The sequence below is a fragment of the Aureobasidium namibiae genome (assembly GCF_000721765.1).
Source record: "Aureobasidium namibiae CBS 147.97 unplaced genomic scaffold scaffold_1, whole genome shotgun sequence".
Classification (NCBI taxonomy): Eukaryota; Fungi; Ascomycota; class Dothideomycetes; order Dothideales; family Saccotheciaceae; genus Aureobasidium; species Aureobasidium namibiae.
The window spans coordinates 576,057-596,484 of record NW_013581208.1 but is presented as its reverse complement, the minus strand read 5'-3'; the positions used below and the strand labels follow the sequence as shown (position 1 = coordinate 596,484).

General features: G+C 52.8%; 8 protein-coding genes across 8 annotated transcripts; 3 read left to right on the top strand and 5 right to left on the bottom strand.

The window, feature by feature from the left end:
* Positions 1-265: 265 nt before the first annotated feature.
* Positions 266-766, bottom strand: M436DRAFT_30487 (molybdenum cofactor biosynthesis protein C; the record flags this gene model as incomplete). The annotated part of the gene is made up of 1 exon (XM_013576080.1): positions 266-766. A coding segment is annotated over one exon (501 nt), but the record flags the coding sequence as incomplete, so codon positions are not given.
* A 1,130-nt stretch (positions 767-1,896) lies between these two features.
* On the bottom strand, positions 1,897-3,261 carry M436DRAFT_36566 (molybdenum cofactor biosynthesis prote; the record flags this gene model as incomplete). The annotated part of the gene is made up of 2 exons (XM_013576423.1): positions 1,897-2,906; positions 2,964-3,261. The coding sequence occupies 2 exons, from the start codon at positions 3,259-3,261 to the stop codon at positions 1,897-1,899; spliced, it is 1,308 nt and encodes a 435-aa protein (XP_013431877.1).
* Positions 3,262-3,517: 256 nt separating this feature from the next.
* On the bottom strand, positions 3,518-6,166 carry M436DRAFT_59506 (uncharacterized protein; the record flags this gene model as incomplete). Its single annotated transcript, XM_013576595.1, has 1 exon — positions 3,518-6,166. The coding sequence occupies one exon, from the start codon at positions 6,164-6,166 to the stop codon at positions 3,518-3,520; it is 2,649 nt and encodes an 882-aa protein (XP_013432049.1).
* Positions 6,167-6,411: 245 nt separating this feature from the next.
* Positions 6,412-8,249, top strand: M436DRAFT_35956 (acid phosphatase; the record flags this gene model as incomplete). The annotated part of the gene is made up of 8 exons (XM_013576304.1): positions 6,412-6,501; positions 6,553-6,565; positions 6,616-6,650; positions 6,710-6,725; positions 6,776-6,938; positions 6,989-7,423; positions 7,478-7,635; positions 7,684-8,249. The coding sequence occupies 8 exons, from the start codon at positions 6,412-6,414 to the stop codon at positions 8,247-8,249; spliced, it is 1,476 nt and encodes a 491-aa protein (XP_013431758.1).
* Positions 8,250-9,077: 828 nt separating this feature from the next.
* On the top strand, positions 9,078-13,147 carry M436DRAFT_37185 (DUF221-domain-containing protein; the record flags this gene model as incomplete). Its single annotated transcript, XM_013576548.1, has 3 exons — positions 9,078-9,277; positions 9,334-10,329; positions 10,579-13,147. The coding sequence occupies 3 exons, from the start codon at positions 9,078-9,080 to the stop codon at positions 13,145-13,147; spliced, it is 3,765 nt and encodes a 1,254-aa protein (XP_013432002.1).
* Positions 13,148-13,870: 723 nt separating this feature from the next.
* On the bottom strand, positions 13,871-16,669 carry M436DRAFT_35060 (uncharacterized protein; the record flags this gene model as incomplete). The annotated part of the gene is made up of 3 exons (XM_013576148.1): positions 13,871-14,307; positions 14,374-14,548; positions 14,582-16,669. The coding sequence occupies 3 exons, from the start codon at positions 16,667-16,669 to the stop codon at positions 13,871-13,873; spliced, it is 2,700 nt and encodes an 899-aa protein (XP_013431602.1).
* Positions 16,670-17,605: 936 nt separating this feature from the next.
* M436DRAFT_68706 (aldolase) lies at positions 17,606-18,703 on the bottom strand (the record flags this gene model as incomplete). The annotated part of the gene is made up of 3 exons (XM_013576752.1): positions 17,606-18,137; positions 18,194-18,609; positions 18,668-18,703. 3 exons carry the CDS (start codon positions 18,701-18,703, stop codon positions 17,606-17,608), a joined length of 984 nt encoding a protein of 327 aa, XP_013432206.1.
* A 382-nt stretch (positions 18,704-19,085) lies between these two features.
* Positions 19,086-20,193, top strand: M436DRAFT_77398 (uncharacterized protein; the record flags this gene model as incomplete). Its single annotated transcript, XM_013576902.1, has 2 exons — positions 19,086-19,737; positions 19,793-20,193. The coding sequence occupies 2 exons, from the start codon at positions 19,086-19,088 to the stop codon at positions 20,191-20,193; spliced, it is 1,053 nt and encodes a 350-aa protein (XP_013432356.1).
* Between the last annotated feature and the right edge of the window lie 235 nt (positions 20,194-20,428).

The following is a 20,428-nucleotide window of genomic DNA, read 5'->3' as shown; positions in this document are numbered from 1 at the left end:
ACTTTTTGAATTGAAGGACACTTCGCATCGAAATCATCGCCAACACTGTGAGTGTACTGATATTGACAGACTGGAAGGCAGGACGAAGCTTAAGATGTCTACTGTTTATGTATTGACCCTCCGATAGTTTCAGTCGAGCAATTCGTTGTCTATCCGGTCAAACATGGATGATACTTTGGTGAGAGCACAAGGAAGGACCTGGTTACTCTCAGTCCATTTTGATGAACTTTTCGTTGACGGGATGGTCTCTGTATCTTTCGTCGAGGAAGACACCAGACTTGCCTCCCGCTTTGTACACCACGCGCGTCTCAGAGATGTGCATGGCTTTGTCAACAGCTTTACACATGTCGTAGGCCGTCAAGCAAGCGCATGACACAGCTGTGAGCGCCTCCATCTCAACGCCTGTCTGTCCATGCGTATGAACTCGAGCTTCCACTGCGATCACGCCATGTTTGAAACCACCGTATCTCGCCGCCGTTTTGTAGGCATTCTGGGGTGACATGGCTCCGACGTCTACCGTGATCTTCGTGATGGGTATGGGATGACAGAGGGGGATGATATCCGAGCATCTTTTAGCCGCCATGATGCCGGCGATGCGTGACACACCGAGGACATCGCCTTTCTTGTTAAGATTCTCTGTGATCAGTCTGTACGGCTCTGGATTGCTAAAGTGCACGAACCCGACAGCTACTGCGACTCGCTCGGACGATTCCTTCTGGCCGACGTCGACCATATGAGCCTCGCCGGTCGATGTGAGGTGGCTTAAGCTGGCACCTGTCTTGACAGGATTGGAGATATGGTTGGAGAGAGAGTCGTTGGCTGGACTTTCAGGCGATGCAAACAATTGGTTGTATAGACTCTGCTCGTCGTTCTCTGTGAACAGAGGCGTCGAAGGCTGAGCATTGCCGTGCACTAGCTGGCGTGGCGTGGTTGACAGAGACACAGTCGGTGTGTCGACCCGCTCATTCGAGCGAGATGACAACTGGACATCATCCGAGCCGACCTTCCAGACTGGCTTCGGTTTCGGCTTAAGCGTTTTGAGTTTTTTTGACGCTTTGGCAGCCTTAGTTGTGTTCGTGGCGTCGAGAATTTTCCCGTATCGGAGGGTTTTGACAACTCGTCCGTTGTGTTTTCGCACTTGGATTTGTGGCCATGATTCGACGTGGTTGGGCTCTTCCGATATAGCCTTTGACATCATTATGCTTACATCACCTCCGTTCGCTGGCTGCTCTGCTGGCTGACCAGTGGGCACCGCGCCAGACTGCGCCTCGGTAGCGGAGGCCGAAGACAGCGTCTCGTGTGCTTGTGCTTTTGCGTATTCTTTCTCTGCATTCAGGAACATGTTGTTGGGATGGTTCTCGAACGGATCACCATCGAAAAAATTGTTGGAAGAGTGGATTTCTTCATCTGATCTGTTTGATCGAGCATCGTCAATCGCATTGGTTTCGTGACTTGAATCTTGAGGCGGTGACCAGGATTTTCGAGGAGTTCCGAAAAGACCTCTAAGACTTGCGAATCCAGGTTCATGTGCATCGGTCGCGGTTGGTATAAGAGAAGGCGCGTCATTGGTTTGGACTTCTTCAGCGGTCTGTTCGCCTGAAACTGGAGGCGGAGATGAGGATGTAGAGGAAGAAGAAGAAGAAGAGTAGAGGCGGAGTCCAGAATAGTTCGGCATATTTGGTTGCAACAGATGCAGGGGAACGGCTTGTCCTATTGGCGTCGAGCCCATGGGCCTGATGTTGGAGTTACTAAGCCCTCTCCTCGGGCTTCTGCCCTCAGCTACCACCAAATCAGTATCAGCTCCAGTAACGTATGGGTCCATTTGGTAATTCAAGAAGGCAGTCGTGTGAACGAAGGCGCTACGAAGGTCGATAACATCAAACGGGATTGCGGAACCTACCCACCAATAAGTATCATGGGCCGGTTTTCCATGTTTTGTAGTTCTTCCATGCCAGCATGTTTCTCCTCTTTGCGCTTGACTGCCTGTCCAATGAGATTAAGTAGTGCAGTTTCCCGCTCAATCCAACTTGGTCTTGTGTCGGTTACAGACACGCCCTGACGTCTGTTCATCTCTATCTCTCTGACAGCTTCGAAAGCTTGCTCATCCATGGGATGATTATCGTTGTCTTTCCGCAGAAGGTCTCTCAGGGAGACTTCGGTGTTACCATGGAGACAGACTTTGAGGCTGCCATCGCTTGTAATGCGCAAGCGATTGCAGGTGCCACAGAAGTTATGCGTCATGCTAGTGATGAAGCCAATCTTTCCTACGAAGCCCGGAATCTCGTACGTCTTGCTCGTATCGTTAAGGTGACCCTTTACACTACGAAGGCCAGGATACTTCTCACGGATGATCTCCAGCATTTCTTGGTAGGCCAACATTTTCCGCTCGCTCCACTTGTTTCCACCAAAAGGCATGTACTCGATGAAGCGTACTTCGATGTCTTTTTCGCGGCCCATTTCGACGAAAGGAACAAGCTCACGCTCGTTGATGCCGCGCATGACGACGCAGTTGACCTTTAGCTTGACTCGAGCGCCCAGGCTGTTCATCTCCAGAACCCGGTCGATGCTCTTCATGACGGCATCGAAGCCTTTGCGGCGAGTTAAGATCTGGAACTGGAAAGGATCTAGAGTATCGAGACTGATATTGACACCAGTCAATCCGGCTTCGACCATTTTGTCCAGCTTCCGATGCAATGAAATGGCGTTTGTGGTCAAGGCAAGCTCGCGCAAACCTTTGGGTTTGAGGCTTCCAATCTGCTGCATCAAGGGCACAATATCGGGGCGCACAGTCGGCTCGCCACCAGTCAGGCGGATTTTTGTAACGCCCTGAGATACGAAGAGCTCGGAAAGGTAAACGATTTCGGGGGTGGTGAGGAGATGGCTCGAGGGCGAGAGTGGTACACCCTCTGGATAAAGATATTAGTGGGGTGATCTCGACAGTGGTGCAGTGCAGATGATGGTACCTTCGGGCATGCAGTACAGGCAGCGCAGATTACATCGCTCCGTGACACTGATGCGCAGATAGTCATGTTGACGATTGTATTTGTCCGTCAGGAAATCGGAAAAGGGTTTTGCCTGCTTGAGGGCTTGTCGTCTGCTAGACAGGACGGTGTCATGCTGTTGCAGTGAGGGTGCCGAGGCATCTTGTTCGTGGGCGGCGGGTGCTGTGGCTGTGGTGGTCGAAATACAGCGTCTTCCCGGTCGTAGACGATGGACTAGGGACCCAAGACCGCGACTCGAGCGAAGAGCAGCTGAAGCCATGGTCGGGGACGAGACAGGTTCATGTGTATGATGCACGGCGCATGCTCTTATGTACGCTGCCGTGTCATCTCTGTTGCTTGCAAATATCGGCCGTCGCCAAAGTTGCAAACTCCGCATCCCGCCCCGTACCTCCGCCCGGCGCCCGCTCCGCTTGCCGGAGCCTCTTATCTCTGCTTGCCCTGCGACCTCTTACGTGAAAACGTCCATCTTCTGACTCGCTTCTTCACTCTATCTATATTAATCGCTCATGCTGTCGTCACATTCCAAGCGCCTCTCTTTGCGCCTCGACAATCGCAAAGATGTCCCTGCCATGCTCGCTACCATAGAGCTCGTTCTCCGCTAGCCTTCCCACGTACTCCCAGAAGTCTTTCTGTCCCTTTCTGCCCCGAAGACCTACGCTGAGAAGTCCTTCCTGCTTGTGACAGTCCATGACTATCTGCCCGACCCTGTCCCATTCGTGATTGCGCGCAAGACACTGTACCACTGCAGTCATGGCCAGCCAACCCGGCCGCTTACCCTCCTTGCTCATCCGGCTCAAGAAGGCCATCGTCCTGCCCACGTCGCCATGTCTTGCGAATCCTTCCACCATCCTGTCATAGAAGATGACGTCCATCTCCTGCTGCCTCGAGTTTTCTATGTCGTTCCAGAGTGCGTCGGCAGCAAGTAGCTCAGGCGGGTCGCGGTCAAAGTAATGCGTCATGAGGATTGTGTAGATGTGAGGTGTACATTCGACCTTGCGAGTAGCCATGTGCGCCAGCACGCTTCTGGCCGCCGTCAGGTTGCCATGGTCTTTGAGCATCCGGTCGATGAGCAGAGCATATCCTTGTTGATCCACTGTCATCCCACTCTCTTCGAAAGAGAATATGAGATTCATGATCTTGTCTTTCTGTTCATCCTGCGTCATGTCGCCGAGCAACGTTGTCGACAGCATCGAGTCGACCAGAATAGTAAAGGTTGACGAGTTGGGCTCGACGTTGGACGCTGCCATTTGCTGCAGTATATTCGCCGCATCTGTCGCTTGCCCTGCGCCCAGCGAAATAGCAAGCAACGCATTGTAAGTCGCTATGTCCGGCTCGATGTTGAAAAGTCGACTCCAAGCAAGGACTCTGGGAATCTGGTACGCTTTAGCACCACGAAGCGCCGAGATGGCTGAGTTCAATATAGCCGTGTCGGGCTTGGGAACTTCTGCACTGTCCTCTGGAACGGCAGACTTTGATCGCCTTCTCTTTTGGGAGTCAACCCATTCCCTTCCCATCTCATCCAGCGCAGACATACCATCGCGGATGCTACCAACCCGAAAATGGCCATAGATTCTCGTACTCCAGGAAATCGCATCGGGTCGAAGACCTGAATCTCTCATGTGCTGCCACATGGATTCCATGATGTTGATGTCTCGAGAAATGTGGCAACTCTTCATCATGACGTTCCAAGTGCGGACTGTTGGTTCGAAACCCGATTGAAGCATGCTGTTCCAGACCTGCAGCCCAGATTGAGGCCTCCGCAGCTGGAAGAAGGCATGCAGAAACGCTTCATAGAGCCGATGCGTCAAGGGCGCACTTTCTGTGGTTCGGGACGAATCGTCCGTGAAGACCTCTTGTGCCTGTGTCCAGAGTCGTTCCAGTACGTCAAGATTTTGTCTCTCGGCCGTGATGTTGACTTTGTGCAACAGGATTTTGGTCTTTACTTCGACCGACTCGGGTGCCACGGTCTGGTCGCCGTTGGATGTGGAGTCTTCTGGCGAAGCGGTCCCTAGCACAGACGTCGATTGAAGGCTGCAAAGTCTTCTGCTTAGCTCAGCTGATGCTTGGAAATGGTCCGGAGTTTCTTTCTTGAGCCTCATCTCGATGTGGCGCACAGCGGCTTCGCTCAACTGAGCCTTCGAGCACGCGCTACCAAGCGCCTGCAGAAGGGACCGATACTGCTCGAGGTCGTGTGGAAAAGAAGTGGCACGACACAGAACATCCTGTACAAGCAAGAGTGATATAGCGAAGCTTGACGGTTTCTCGGTCGGCGCTCTGACCAGAGCTAGAAAGCGATGATAGTATGATGCAGGGCCATATTGAGACCTGTCGACCCTCCTCTCGTAGAAACAGAGCGGCCAGATGTCCAACAGCTGGGTAAGCACAGGCTTGGTTGTAGGATGATTGAGAACATCCAGATCATCTTGAGCACCCAGCTGAAGGTGGATGGCCAAAGACAGGACTACTGTGGAAGCAATAGGCTGTATAGGTATGGCGAGCTGGTCAAATCTCTCGAGAATAGCACGTGGGGAGGGAGAGATTGCGTTCGAGGTGGACGGGTGCGAGTCAAGTTGTGCAAGCCAGTGGCGGGTCATGAGAGACAGCAGGTTGGTATAGATCCAGCCTCTCCTGTGCTTGGGAACGTCGAGGAAAGGGAGGCGAGCGGGATCCAAGGCTGCACAATCGGGGGCGGTATAGTGGGTGGAAAAATAAGACCAGGCAGCATCAGCATCCTCTCTTGCGATCAGATCTTCGAGGTTGGAAGTGTAGGAGACGAGGTTGGCATCCCGGGATTTTCTCGTGCGAGGTGCATCCCGCGTGTTGTGTCCGAGGTGCTGAGACTTATGGACTGCACTGGGCTGAGCGGGAGTGTTGGTGCGAGGGCGGATGGGCTGTTGGACGGTGGATTTCGCAGCTACATAGTCGTGGAGGCTTTCTGGCTGGCGAGAGGCAGGAGCGGCAGGCTTCTGTCGAGGTCTCGAATAGCGAGTGCTGCGCGGTAGTGCCGAGACGAGATCATCAAGGTGGTACGACGGGGACGGGGACGGGGACGGGGACGAGGACGAGGCGTGTCGCTGCTGCAAACAAGAGTGCTGGCGTACGAGGTGGACTGCTCGCCGCGCCGTGATGCGACACGATTGTGAGCAGATCTGAGGGCCGGACATGGGCTTGATCTGGCTGTTGCACGGGGTCGAGACAAGGGCAACAGAATATAATTGTCCGGCTCTTTCACATGCTGCCCTGCCAAGCTTCTGCGACCAACATCATCATCATCACTCCCACGTGCTTGGATCGAGTCCCCAACCAGCCACCTCTTGCTTCACCCCTTGTCATCCTTTGCCCTAGTGTCTCGCGTTTCCACTCATTTCCACCTATCCGTCCTACTTTTCAACAGGCTCAGCACCTCGCCATGACTACCCTCATACCCCGCGAGAAGTATACTGCTGATGAGCTCGAGCGTCTGTATCCCAAAGAGCTGGCCCTGCACCAAGTCCAAGTTGTATGTATTTGACACTCTCGGGAACAGAATCATCATGCTCATCGAGTCTAGCTCCTCAGACACGGTGCCACCACATCAACCTCCAATCTCACCTTCTCTTCTAACTAGACATAGGCGAAAGATCTCCAGTCTCTGCCAGATTTAAGAATGTATGTTTTGACTATGACTGGTCTACACATTCTTCGCGTACTGACCATGTATATATCAGGCCGGTCTTTCTGCGAGTATGTTTGACCCAAGTCTTTGGCCAACTATTTGCTGATCTCACAATCAGACTGGCCTTATTGCAATGCCGCACAGCATCTGCGCAGCGTCATCATGTCAGCCAACGATTCATGGGATGAACTAGCCTATAAACGAAGACTTGAGACCTTCGATGGAAAAGACGATTCTCCTGTTCTGACTCTAGGTCCCGGACGTGAGACTGATGGTATTTGGTATTTTCAATTTCATCAAGCAGTCGAGACCTCGCTAACGCCTGACAAAGTCTCCCCGGAGAGTTGACCGACCAAGGACGTGCTTCTACATTGGCCCTGGGTCAACGCTTGCGTGGACTGTACGTTGACCAGCTTGGCTTCATGCCCGCCGTTCTGCAAGACGCAAACCATATGTACCTGCGCGCCACCCCAATTCCCCGAGCCCTCGAGTCTGTACAGCAGACCTTCTACGGGCTGTATCCTCCTTCAGCGAGAGCCGCCGACTTTGTTCCGCCAACCATCGTTCAGCGTCAACCTAACCACGAGACGCTCTTTCCTAATGAGGGCGCTTGTCGGCGTTTTGCTCAGCTCAGCCAGGCCTTTGCTCAGCGAACTTCGGATCGTTGGAACGACTCGCCCGATATGGCATATCTCAACAAGATGTTCGGAAAGTGGATGCCCGAGGATTCTCCTAACGTGAAAGTCGATGGTCATCCCAGACTGAGGTTCGTCAACATTCACACATGGCTATATAGCTCGTAGAATTCTAATCGTTGCAGTGGAATCATGGACACCGTCAACTCGACCCTAGCTCACCCACAAGAAACTCGCCTGCCAAAAGAGTTCTACGACACAAAGGGCAGGGCGATTATTGACAAGATCGGTGTCGAGGAGTGGTTCTCGGGCTACATGGAGTCTAGAGAATATCGACAGCTTGGTAAGAATGTAGTCGGGCTTGGTCTTGCTTGTTACTGATTGTCGATAGGTATCGGTGGATTGATGGGCGACGTGGTGAGCCGTATGGTTGAAAGGACCAGAGCATCGACCAGCAACAACAACGACATTCAGATGGCGCTCTCTGGTTGCCATGACACAACTCTAGCCGCTGTGCTCAGCAGCGTCGGTGCCTTCCAAGGCGAGCAATGGCCTCCCTACACCAGTCACATTGCCATCGAATTGTTCAAGGATCGTACAGCGCCTACCGCTGCTCAGCCTGCAATCACTACCGGCAGTTGGTGGAGCTCCCTGTTTCCGGCCAAGAGCATGTTGACCCCGGAAGCCTCTCCTCGCACTCCCTTGTCGAACCTCTCCGAATCGGACAAGCAAAAGCTGCATGGCTACTATGTACGACTACGCTACAATGACCGCCCCATGAAGATTCCTGGGTGCAGACCGGCCGGAAAGCATTATGGCGACGACGAGAGTTTGTGCACTCTCGAAGCTTTCAAAGGCATCGTGGACAAATTCACGCCAGCGAATTGGAAGCAGGCCTGTGGAGCTCGTTTGGGGGAGAATGCATTCCCTGAAACTGTCGAGCCTGCTGGTGTGTGATTGGACATAGAAGAAGACTACATGACAGGCTCAGGCTGGAGATGGAATGTGGCTATAGAAAAGATTGATCAGACTAGAAGTCGACGGCTGAAGATACCTTTCACCAACATAAACACCGCTACGAGGGCATGCGAGAGATATTGTAGTCGATCAAGGTCGCGATGGACAGAAGTCTGATCAGGGAACAGACGCTCCCGTTTAGACAGACGCCATGCATGAGCAAGCGTTTCACCCTTGGCCATTTGAGTAAAGCAGCAGTAAGAACCAGACAGCCACATGGTAAGAGGCGGTGGGTAGTCCATACCGACAGTCGTGGTCAATATAATTGCATTGGATGAAATGATGGCCAGGCAGGCATGTGGTCGTCTGGCGGTTCCAGTTTGATGCGGATCGACATATCAGAAACCGTGCACGCGCTGACGCAGGCCAAGATAGGGGTCGGAACAGAGATTATTGGTGGAGAGTAAAGTAGATCTAGGCGTGGCAGGCGCGAGTTGAAGCTTGATCTCGGTTGCGACAGCGACTTTGTGCTGGCGCGGGCAGGAAGAGTCAAGACGGCTGCATGCCCGTATGCCAACACGACGACTTTCTAGACACGACTGCCCGACCACCCACCACCTGCATCCATCTCTCTCGCTCCTCCCCACCTCGTTCCCCTCAGACCTGCATCTATTTGCCCCCGACCACTCGGACAGGAACTCGACACAGTCCAACGTCTCAACGCTCGCTCCTTGAACATCTGCTCAGACGGTGTTTCAAGTGACATGGGACGTTTGCCTCTCTGAGGAGCATACTTTAGCTGTTTGCAGGCCGCTGAAGCGTTTGGCCATGTCAAGCACCACATCAGCTGCAGCGTCATCGACGACTAGCTGTGGTTCAGGCTTCTTCAATGCTGGCTGCGGCGCTGCCCTCAATAGTTCCGGTCAGGATTGGGGCACCCTCCTCTCTTCGATTGTCGTTGCTCTCGCCTCTTTGGGAGGCCAGCTGCTTGCTTTCCTCCTTTTTCGCTTCCGCCTCAGCAGAATCTAGTAGGATGCTTCTTCTCTGCCCACCACCCCGACTCTGGCTGACTCCGTCTCTTTAGTCGACCCCGATCATACCTTGTTGCCGAACGCGAACGAGTGCCAGCCCCTCCAAAGGGCGTGTGGCAATGGACCGTGCCTCTTTTCCGCACACCCAACCAGACCTTCATCGAGAAGTGTGGTCTCGACGCCTATTTCTTCCTACGCTTCTTGCGCATGCTGTTGAAGATATTCGTACCCCTTTCGCTCGTCATTCTCCCTATACTCTTGCCCATCAACAAACTCAGCTGTTCCGACTGCACAGTAGGCCCTGATCAACTGGGTTGGAGAAATATTCCCGCTGCACACTATCGCCGCACATGGGCCCACCTTATACTGGCAGTCCTTACCATTCTCTGGATTCTGTACGTCATTTATACCGAGCTACGTGGTTACATCCGCATCCGACAGGCCTATCTTGCATCTCCACAACACCGCATTCGCGCCTCGGCCACCACTGTGCTTGTCAGCGGTATTCCTAGGAAGTGGCTGACTCTCGAGGCACTGAACGGTCTATACGATGTCTTCCCTGGAGGCATCCGCAACATCTGGATCAACAGGAACTTCGACGAGCTTGCCGACAAAGTTTCCGAACGCGACAATATCGCTCAGAACCTCGAGGAGGCAGAGACCAGTCTGATCCAGAAATGCGTCAAGAAGCATAAGAAGATGGAGGCAAAGAAGGCCAAAGAAGAAGGGCGCTCCAAAACAAAGGTCGAAAAAGAACAAGACAGGACCAAGGCAGATGAACAAGCCGAGCGTATTGCCCAAGGAAATGGTGTCAGTTCTGGTGACCCTCACCAAGTGCCGCACAATCTGCAGGAGGTTCTCGAGGAGATCGAGGAAGATGAGCACAAACACGACAAACATCGGAATTCGTCTCCGGAACGTCTGCGAGACAGGCTTGGTCAGGGATTTGGTGCCGTTGGTCACGGATTTGGTGCACTGGGTAACTTTGGTCGCAAGGTTGTTGGCGACGTCGCTGACGATGTCAACCGCGTCATCCGCAATGTCAACGAGTCGGTAGACCAGGCCAACAATATTACTGGCTTCTACGCAGACATTGACGATGTCAACAAGCCGGCCCCCGCCGAGAGACTTGCGTTCGACGCATCTGTACCTGTACCAGGACCCGCGCCCGCTTCAGCGCCCATGTCTGCCCCTGTAGCGTCTGCTGCTCGTCTATCATCTAGTCATCTCCAGAACGAGCATGACCCTCGCGAAAACCGAAAAGACGTATTCGAACCCGAACGTCCTACCGGACTGAGGACAGCTGAGGACGTTGCAGCGTTGGACCGAGCCGATGCTCCACATACTAGGCGCTCTGACTGGAGCGAGCCTTCTTCTACAAACACTCAGACCCAGAGCCAAGAAATGTGGACTGGAAGTTCAAAGTCTGGCGTCAAAGGATCAACCACACCTGACGAAACCCACACTACCAAGCAGAGAGGAGCGCCTAGAAGAGCATGGGATGCCATCGTAAAACAGGTGCAAGCAACGCCCATACCTATCCCAAGTCCTCAACCTCACGCCGTGGAAGAAGACGAGTATCCTTTGCATACTCTCGGTCAGCCTCGGAATGCTAGTCCTGACGGACACACAGCCAAAAAAGCTTCCAAAAGCAAGTGGGCCAGCATATTGGACTGGCTTCAGTTCTGGAAAAGTACTGGTGAAGAAGAGAAGCCCGTTTATCCAGAAGCTTTCCATGAGGAGCTCGCTGATGCGGAAGAGACCGAGGCTCTGTGGAAGCTTTACATTGAACCAAAGGACCGCGATACCCTCCGTGAACCAATCTTCGATCTCTCATGGTGGCCACGCTTGCCCTTGATGGGTAAGAAGATCGACAAAATCTATTATCTGCGCAAAGAGCTTGCTCGGCTGAACGTCGAAATTGAAGAGGACCAACAGAACGTGGAGCGGTTCCCCTTCATGAACTCGGCTTTCATTCAGTTCAATCATCAGGTCGCGGCTCACATGGCCTGTCAGTCTGTCAGTCACCATATGCCGCAACACATGACCCCTCGTCTGGTAGAGATCTCGCCTGACGACGTTTTATGGGACAACATGTCTATGAAATGGTGGTGGCGCTATCTGAAAAGCGGTCTCGTGTTCGCCATTGTTGTCGGCATGTTGTTCCTCTGGGCGCCTGTTGTTGTCATCTCTGGTTTCCTATCGACTCTGAACACACTGCAAAGAATCTCGTGGCTCTCATGGATCTCCAAACTACCGCCCAAAGCAGTGGACTTGGTTCAGGGTGTGCTTCCGCCCATCTTCCTGAGCATCGTGCTCGCATTGGTGCCTGTCATCCTTCGACTTCTAGTTAAGTTCTCAGGAGTAGCTACTGGTAATGGTCGAGAAATGGGTGTTCAAAACTACTACTTTGCATTTCTGTTCATCCAGGTCTTCCTCATCGTCACCTTGTCATCCGGCCTGCCCGCCTTCTTTGAAGAGGTCGCAACTCAGACCTCGAAGATTCCAGAGACTCTCGCCAAAAATCTGCCGCGAGCCTCTAATTACTTCTTCTCGTACCTGACTGTTCAGGCTCTCAACAACAGTGCAGCTGCACTACTACAGGTCGCTGCGTTGTTGGAGTGGTTCCTATGGGCACCCATAGTAGACACTACAGCACGCCAGAAGTGGCAGAGACAAACAAAACTGAGGATGGTGAAGTGGGGATCATTCTTCCCTCCATTCACGAATTTCGCAGTCATTGGAATCATCTTCTCGATCATTGCACCACTCGTCATGGTGTTCAATCTCATTGTGTTCTGCGTGTATTGGATTACGCAACGGTATAATGCCCTTTACGTCTACCAATTCCGTCACGATACAGGCGGCCTCTTGTTTCCCAGGGCCATCAATCAGTTGTTCGTCGGCCTATACGTCATGGAGGTTGCTATGATTGGTCTTTTCTTTGCCTTCCCTGGTGACAATACGTGTACAGCACAGGCTATTATCATGATTGTTATGCTTGTAGGCACGGTCATCTTCCAATGGCTTCTCAATGATGCATTCGGGCCATTGTTCCGATACTTGCCAATCACTTTGGAAGATGATGCTGTCATACGCGACGAGGAATTTGCTCGTGCTCAACGCCTCAAATGGGAGAGTCTGGCCGATCAAGAAGGCGAGCACGAACGTCTGCAAAATGACCCAGAGATCACGATGGAGGAACAAGAAAAAAGAGAGGCCGATGAAGAAGAAAAGGCGCTTGCTGAGGAGCGTAGAACTGTCCAGGAGCACAGACGCACAACCGCTCGCATGTCAAGCTATGGTTCTGGTTCTCACTCTGAACGCCCTGCACCCGCTATTATGGACACTAAGCCTGTGCATAACAACAGCGGTGACCGCTGGACTAGAGTCAAGCAGATCAGTGAACCTGTTCGCCACTTGCGCAAAGTTGCCCGCCCGCATGACCACGGTATGGATGGCCGGAGACCTACGGCCATTGACGTAGATCCTCAGACCACCAAGGTGGATATGGAGTCCCAGAAACAGGTCGGCGATGTACTCTTCGGCGGGTTCAGCGATGAACTCGAAGATCTGACTCCTGAAGAACGCGACACGCTCATCCGTTATTCCTTCCAGCACTCTGCGCTCCGCGCCCGTAGACCGGTCGTTTGGATCCCGCGTGACATACTTGGAATCTCGGATGACGAGATCGAGAGGACCAAACGCATGAGCACTGTAGACGACATTCACCCAGAGACCGAGAAGAGAACACCAAAAACGAATATCTGGATCAGTAACGAAGGAACCGCGTTGAACGCAAAAGGCAAGGTTTTATTTAGGAAAAGCCCGCCTGATTTTGCCAACGTAGATCTGATTGCTCTGTGAGCGGCAAGATCAAGGAGTTTATGGTTTGCGTCTTTTTTTCCTCATATTTGCATAGCGCTGGGCATCAGCATGGAACACGGAGGATGGGCATAATTGCATTTCTGTTTTGTACATGAGCGCTGCAAATACCGATGAGAGAATTCATCTTGTCCTGTGTCTTGAACTCAATCCAAGTGAGTGCCACTTGATTATCTCGTCTTTTGACGATTCTGTCTACGAGTACTTGCTCATTTTGATCTGCATACCTCAGGGGGAAACTGCTGGGTGATACGCTGGGAGTACAACCCTGTCATCAGTAAGACAACCTACACAAACTGTTATCCTTCAGCACGAAGTAATGTAGCAAACATCAGGTGCTTCGTATGCAGTCCGATCGTTGAACTTTGTGAGTGGTTTGACATACAAAGTGGGTCTAACCATAGAGGGGGCAAGTGCTGCATTGAGCAACAAGCTCCAAGTTGCTGTGCAAGGCGCTCACCAACACCTAACAAATGGCACGTCGAATTGTGCTACATCTTCCACCATCGAGACAGAGGCTGAGCGGATGATTGCAGCTGTAACAATAGATTATCATGTTTTATCATTTGGAAGATGCTCACCGAGAGCAGGTATATGCATTGCTCTTTCCTCCTCTTGACCACCACAGTTTCCCTCACCAAGATAGAGAAACCAGCTTGCCCCCAAAGCCAGGATGCTGTTTAGACTAAAGATAAAAAGGAGCATTTACATCCACACCTTGCCCATCTCGACAGCAACTTGGCACCTCAACACCCGCATCACGTCCTTGGGCTGGACGGCCTTGCCCTTCATGTGCACAGCGCCGACTCTCCAATCCCAGGCTCTCTGCACTTGGTAGCCTCCCATTACACCGGCACTAGAGTCGCCGCCATTGCCGTTTTGTTCGGATGCGATGCTGCCGCTGCTCTTGACCATGTTCCAGCTCACGCTTTGCTTCAACCCTGCGATCGACTTGCTGAGATCAGGAGTCGAGGATGATGGTGTAAGAGTGGTAGGCGAGGATGAGTTTGAGAGATAGCTGTTGATTGCAGCACTGAAGACAGCAGAGTTCTGAGCGTAGATGCCCGGTGTGATGGTTTCCAGATCTTCGATTGCGCGGATCAGTGTGAGGAGGTGCGGTGTCTTCAAGATCTGTTTTGTTTCTGTTTTCCGGGGTCAACAATTCCGTTCTCTACAAGACACGCTCGAGGTCAAGAGAGAAGACTTACGATTCATCAGAGGCAACGCCTCACACAACAAAGCCATCAAAGCATCCACCTGCACCACCGATTGGGCTTCAGGGTCATACAAGCCACCACGAATACTATCCGCGGCGGACTCGATGACGGCCATCAACGCCCTGGCTGCTTCCCGCTTCCGGGCCAATGGCCTCAACATACCGGGCTTGCGGCTCGCAGCTTCCTCGTCGCGTTCCACATCAGCTTCCGCTGCATCTTTGGCAGCATCTGCGTCGCGCAAGTCATAGAAGCGGCGCAGCGTCGCGTAACCACTCAATTGTGATGCAAGTAGTTGAGCAGCCGCGACATCTTGACGTGCAACCTGGTGGAGAGTAGCGTGTTGATCGTTGAGCAGAGCATCCAGTTGCGGGTCGATGATTGCCTGTGGAGGGAATGCAGCACTCTGCACAAGACACAATGAGATGAGCAGATCGATGGTACTGCGGAGCTTTTGCGAGGCGTGTGCGCGGGCGTAGTAGATCAAAGCGCTACCGTAGTCTTGACTGGAAGCTGCCAGATCATCGGCATAGCGCTCGGCGATCTCGCAAACCTGGTCAGGCAAACCGATCTCGTTGAGGACAGCGAGGACCTTATCCACGCGCGTCGTCGAATCAAGGGCAATCTGGTTCAGCAGATCCGAGATTTTTGTCTTGGCCGTCTCGAAGCTATCAAGACGTCCCAGCACACGACAAGCAAGATCCCAGCCTTCTTGCACAGGTTTGCCAGTCGCGCTCTTGAAGGAATCTTTCTTTGCCAGAACCGAGGCATATTGTATCAAGACGTCATCACGTTTAATCAGATCGGACTGTACTGGCTGGCCGTGGCTCAGAACCATCAAGTCGTCTTGATCAAAGGCGTCAAGGATGTTGCTTGCCGAAGAAGGCATCCAACCCGCGGCGGTAGCTAGCTCAACGATAGCAGAAGCGATAGGTAGAGACCACGACTTCAAGATGCCTACGAGACCCTGGGTATCATCTTCGCAAATACAGGCAATACCAACCTGGACAGGGTTGACAGTATTGAGGTAGAACTCATCTTCGTCTGGTTTGTCGGTGACAGAGGCAAAAGCCAAGAGCAGTTGTTTCTTGTAGGCGAAGACAGGTGAGACGTCGACTTGACGCATCGACTGTGACTGACGCATAGAGCGTCTACTGGCAGCAAAATCGTCCGACATGATGTCGTCGTCTTCACCGTCCCACCAGGCAGTCAGAAAAATGACAGCCTCCAACCAGTCCTGAGTAGCCACCATGATCTCGTCCCTCTTACCCAGCAGCTGACCGTACAGAGTTTTTAGACTCTCATAGATAAGCCAAGGGACCTTGCTCTCTGCTCGGCGACTGGCAGTGCTGAAACTCATACTCACCCTGCCAAAGGGTGCGGCTGGAAACTGGTCCTTGTCACGGCTATCTGCTTCTGCAAAGTCCTGCAAGTCCTGAAGCTCACGACGAACGCGGTGGCGGAAAATGGTCCAGTCAGACCCCTTGACATCCCAGTCGTTCTCGGTAACAGCGGGACAGGTGCTGAGCAGGTCCACGCATCGGCTGACGACTTCACGAACAGCGTGGAGGTGACTTCCAGCATACCCGGGCTGATCGTAACCGTCCTCAATAGCAGATTCGGCTTGCGACCAATCGGCGGTCTCCAGTAAGTTGATGGCGTTCAGAACGTCGCCGCGCAAGGTGCAGGCATAGACCATATCCCAGAATCGATCGTGAGCAACAGGAGTTGGGCGATAGCGCATGACGTCCTTTAAATCGTCGGGGAATGGGTTGTGGTAGGTGTTTAGCCAGTCGAGCAGAGCACGGGGTATCGAGGTGGGGTGGCCTGAGGACATGACGAGGTTGGAATAGGCGGCCGAAGGTCGGTATGCGGACGGGGCATTGGCAGACGCGGAGAAAGGATGGTGAAGGCGGAGAGCGAGTTGTGCCAGGTAGTTTGCTTTGTCGAGACCCGAATTTGATTTGGGACCAATAGAGCCTGACTGCGACTTGATCTGTGAGTGGCTTTGCCAGAGACGACCCAGCTGTTGTGCGGTGCGATTAGGAGGGAGGGGGCTAGTTGCAAGTTTGGCGTCGGCATGTAGCTGGGCCATAAGGGAATCAGTACGCAAGACCATGTCGTCGGACTCGGCCAGCTGTGGAGGGGGATTGGTAGCGTATTTGTTTGCAATGGCGGGGATGGCAGTCTGTCGGTCCTTGTCTATGCGCAGACCTGTAGACTGACGCAAAGAATCGCTCATGGCATTGCCATAACGCGAACGCTTCAGACCACGGGGTGATGAGAGCATGGTGGGTTGTTGTGCCGGCAAGTTGACAGAGCGGAAGGCCGAGGGGAAGGCCGAGTTGAAGGCAGGTAGTTGGTTGTTAGGATAGTCGTCCAGGATGCTCTCGCCGTCGGCATCCATGTCGTCGTCGTACTGGTGGTGATGGTTGCGCGGCGGACTGCTGGGCACAGGCTTGCCATGGGTTGTGAAGGCATTGCGGGATTCGGCAAAGAGCGAGCTACCATAGACGCTGGGAGGCGGAGGCCCCGCCGGAGTGAAGGAGGCATTCGTATAGCCAGTGGGCGGAGCGTGGGCCGGTGTTGTCGATGGGTGGGCATTGTCGCGGCGCGAGCTGGGCGTCGACGGCGCATCCGAATCCGGCACCCTGAACATGGTTCCTTGGTCTATCTTGCAGGCATGTGATGTGTGATGAGCGCTCTTGTCTGGTCTCGTGTGCAGATGATGTCGTGTATTCGTATGTTTCCAATGCAATGAATGCTTTCTTTCTGTTTCGCGCGTCTTGGTTTGATCGCGAATTCTTGGGTCTTTGGAGCTCGGCGCTTGGACCATGTCGGTCTGTCTCCATGCACCTTCCTTGGCTGTCTCCCAACACACCTTCTCTTTCCGCTACTCTTGTATCCTCTCATACAAAACTCGATTACTGTCGACTCTCCGTCTCCCAACAAGACTGTGACGAGGTAAGCCATTTTCTTGTTCGACCTTCACTCTCCTGATGAAAGACGCTGGGGCCATATGATCTGCTTGTTTCAGCAGCCTCACTCTGCTGTCGCGCGTTGGACACCCGCTTGATTTCGAAACCAGTATCCAATATCTTCTCACCTTCTGACCGATCCTTGTTCTACAACATCGTAACCATTACATTGGACAACTTCGAAATGCTGACTGTACACAGTTGCATGGCTAGATTTTATCATTTTGTGCTCATATCATTGACCACGTCTAACCACTCTTCTCAAACTCTTGCTCCAGCTGCTTCAGACCCTCGTAGACACCGCTCCAGTTACTCCACTCTTGCTCTCCACCCTGGAAGCCTCCCTGCAGTGGTAGTCTGGCGCCTTCCTTGTCACCCAAGCCCCAGCATCTTGCAATGGCCTCCTTGATACCAACAGTACCCCATTTACCGATAAGTCTCTCACCTTCGCAGATCTTGAATTGTAGCTCACGTAGCTTCTTGTTGTCTGCACCCTCTTGGAACATGTTGAAAAGCTTGACCACCACCCGAGGGAAGATACCAGCAAGCCCGTCAATGGCACCTTGACCGCCAACCGTAAGAACGGGAAGGAGGTTTTGACCAAGCCCAGAGAAGACTTTGAAGTGCGAGGGATCAATCTTTGGGGACGAAGCGATCAAAGTGTGATCGGGGATGTCGCCATGTGACAGCTTGCAGCCGACAATGTTGGCGTGTTGTGCAAGGCGTTCGAATGTTGAGGGGGCCACAACGATGTTGTTGGTCACACCAGGGTAGTGGTAGCTGTTTTCAGGAATTAGTGCTTGTTGAAGAGACTCTAACGCTGGAAGGGTACGTACATCATGATGGGAATGGGACTCTTGTCGGCAACTGCCTCGAACCACTTGGCAATACCTTGCTGGCTAGCGGCTGAAGCAAAGTAACCTGGTGTGAGGACCATGCCGTACTCGGCACCGGCCTTCTTAGCATCCTCGAGCTGGATCAGAGTCTCCTCGACATTTTGTGTGGCGGTTCCGGCGATGATGGGTCTATCCTTGAAGCCGGCGTTGTCGAGCTCCTTCCTTTGGCTCTCGATGAGTTGGTTGCGTTCCTTGTTGGTGAGATGAATGGCCTCGCCAGTGCTTCCCAGGATGACAAGACCACGGACACCGCCCTTGACGAGGAAGAGCGAGTGCTTGGTCTGAGTTTCGAGATCCAGAGGGTTGTTGACAGGGTCATAGTTGGATGCGGATTGGGATGCGAAGAAAGTGGGGACCTGCCATGCTGTCAATGTCATGAAGCCTCGATTGGCGGGGTCAGAGAGGAAAACGTACGGGGACGTAGATGCCCGAAGGAGGGGGAGAGACCATTGTGAAGAATTTGGAGAGAAGTGTGTATTAGAATATGGAAACAGAGACAGCAGAATCGGGGAAGTCTTTTGTCATGAGCAAGAGGGGCAGGGCGGCCTTCTTATGATGTGACAGCCGCGAAGAAGCCCGAACCGAGTGGGCGCCCCACGTTCCCCAGAAGTTTCTCGCTGCTCGGGTCAGCTCTGCCCGACAAGAGTGGCCGCTCGACAAGAGAGCCGACGGATACACACCGAACACCCCGAACCCGACATGACTACGTCCAACCGTCGGCTGTTGAGCCCGTGGCTCGATATCAACTTCTCCCGGCGCCGCTTCTGCGCGCCAACTCCCACCGAACCCAACATCTCACTGCATTGCCACGAGTAGGCTCAAAACATCAATCATGTCACCCACACGCGCCATCCTTGACAGCCACATCCACCTCTGGCCTGCCTCAGCTGCAGATGAGAACGGTCACGCATGGATGAACGATCCTGATTTCATCCTCTCAAAACAACACATCCTCTCCGACTACACAACCGCATCATCCCCATGTCCTCCCGCTGGCGTCATTTACGTCGAAACGGATCGTCGATTGCAGGATCCATCTTCGGCTCCACTCGAGACTTGGGCTGCTGAGACTATCAAAGAACTGCAGTTTCTACGCACCATTGTCGAGGGTGAATACGGTGCCGAAGCCTCGAATCTGCTACAGGGCATTGTGGCATGGGCTCCCGTGAACCAAGGTCCAAAAGTGTTTCAACAATGGCTGGACGTGGCCGAAAAGACCACCGGTCCTCGGACTTGGGAACGCGTAAAGGGTTTCCGGTTTTTATTGCAAGCCATCAGGGATAGAGCCGAGTTCGAGGACTTGGTATTGAGTGACGACTTCATCGCCATCTTGAGGTCATTCTCACACCGAGACAAGAAATTCACTTTCGATGTCGGAATCGACCAATGCAGCGGCGGCACCTGGCAACTGGAAAGCTTCACAAAAGTCTTGGAGAAACTCTACGACGCCGTACCGGAAGACAAGAGAACAACGTTGGTCTTGAGTAAGAGTCTATCCTTTCTTTGGCGCATACGACATGACTAACAACTAACCCACAGACCACATGTGCAAACCAGAATATACATCTACATCCTCCGACCCCTTTTCACGGTGGAAAAACTGTATCGAGACATTTGCTTCTTACCCTCGAGTCTATATGAAACTGTCAGGCGCCTTTTCCGAACTCAGCAAAGATGCCTCTCCAGTCGACACTGCAGATCCCAAGGAGTTGGCAACCAGAATACAGCCATGGACGGATGTCGTCTTTGATGCATTCGGCCCGCAGAGGATCATGTTTGGAAGTGACTGGCCTGTATGTAACGTCAAAGGACCGAAAGAAGAGGGAAGCTGGCCTGTTTGGACAAACGTTGTAGAAGAAGTGTTGACCCGAAGGAACTGTACGGAACAAGAAAAGGAAAGAGTATGGAGTGGAACAGCCAAAGAGGCATACGCCCTGTGAACAGAACCGTCAACTAGGGACGAGCAGAAGATATCACACGCCATTGAGTCAAGACATGAGATTATAGACAGAGTATTGCGGTAGAATTCGAGATCGAGAAGATGGTAGGATATAAGAACAAGACAAAAAGCGTCAATCAAGATGATTCGAAACCAAAAACGCGGATTTCCCACTGTTTGCCGCTCCCTTACGCCGAGTCATGCGTGATCCATCTGCAAGAATAGATACAAGAAGG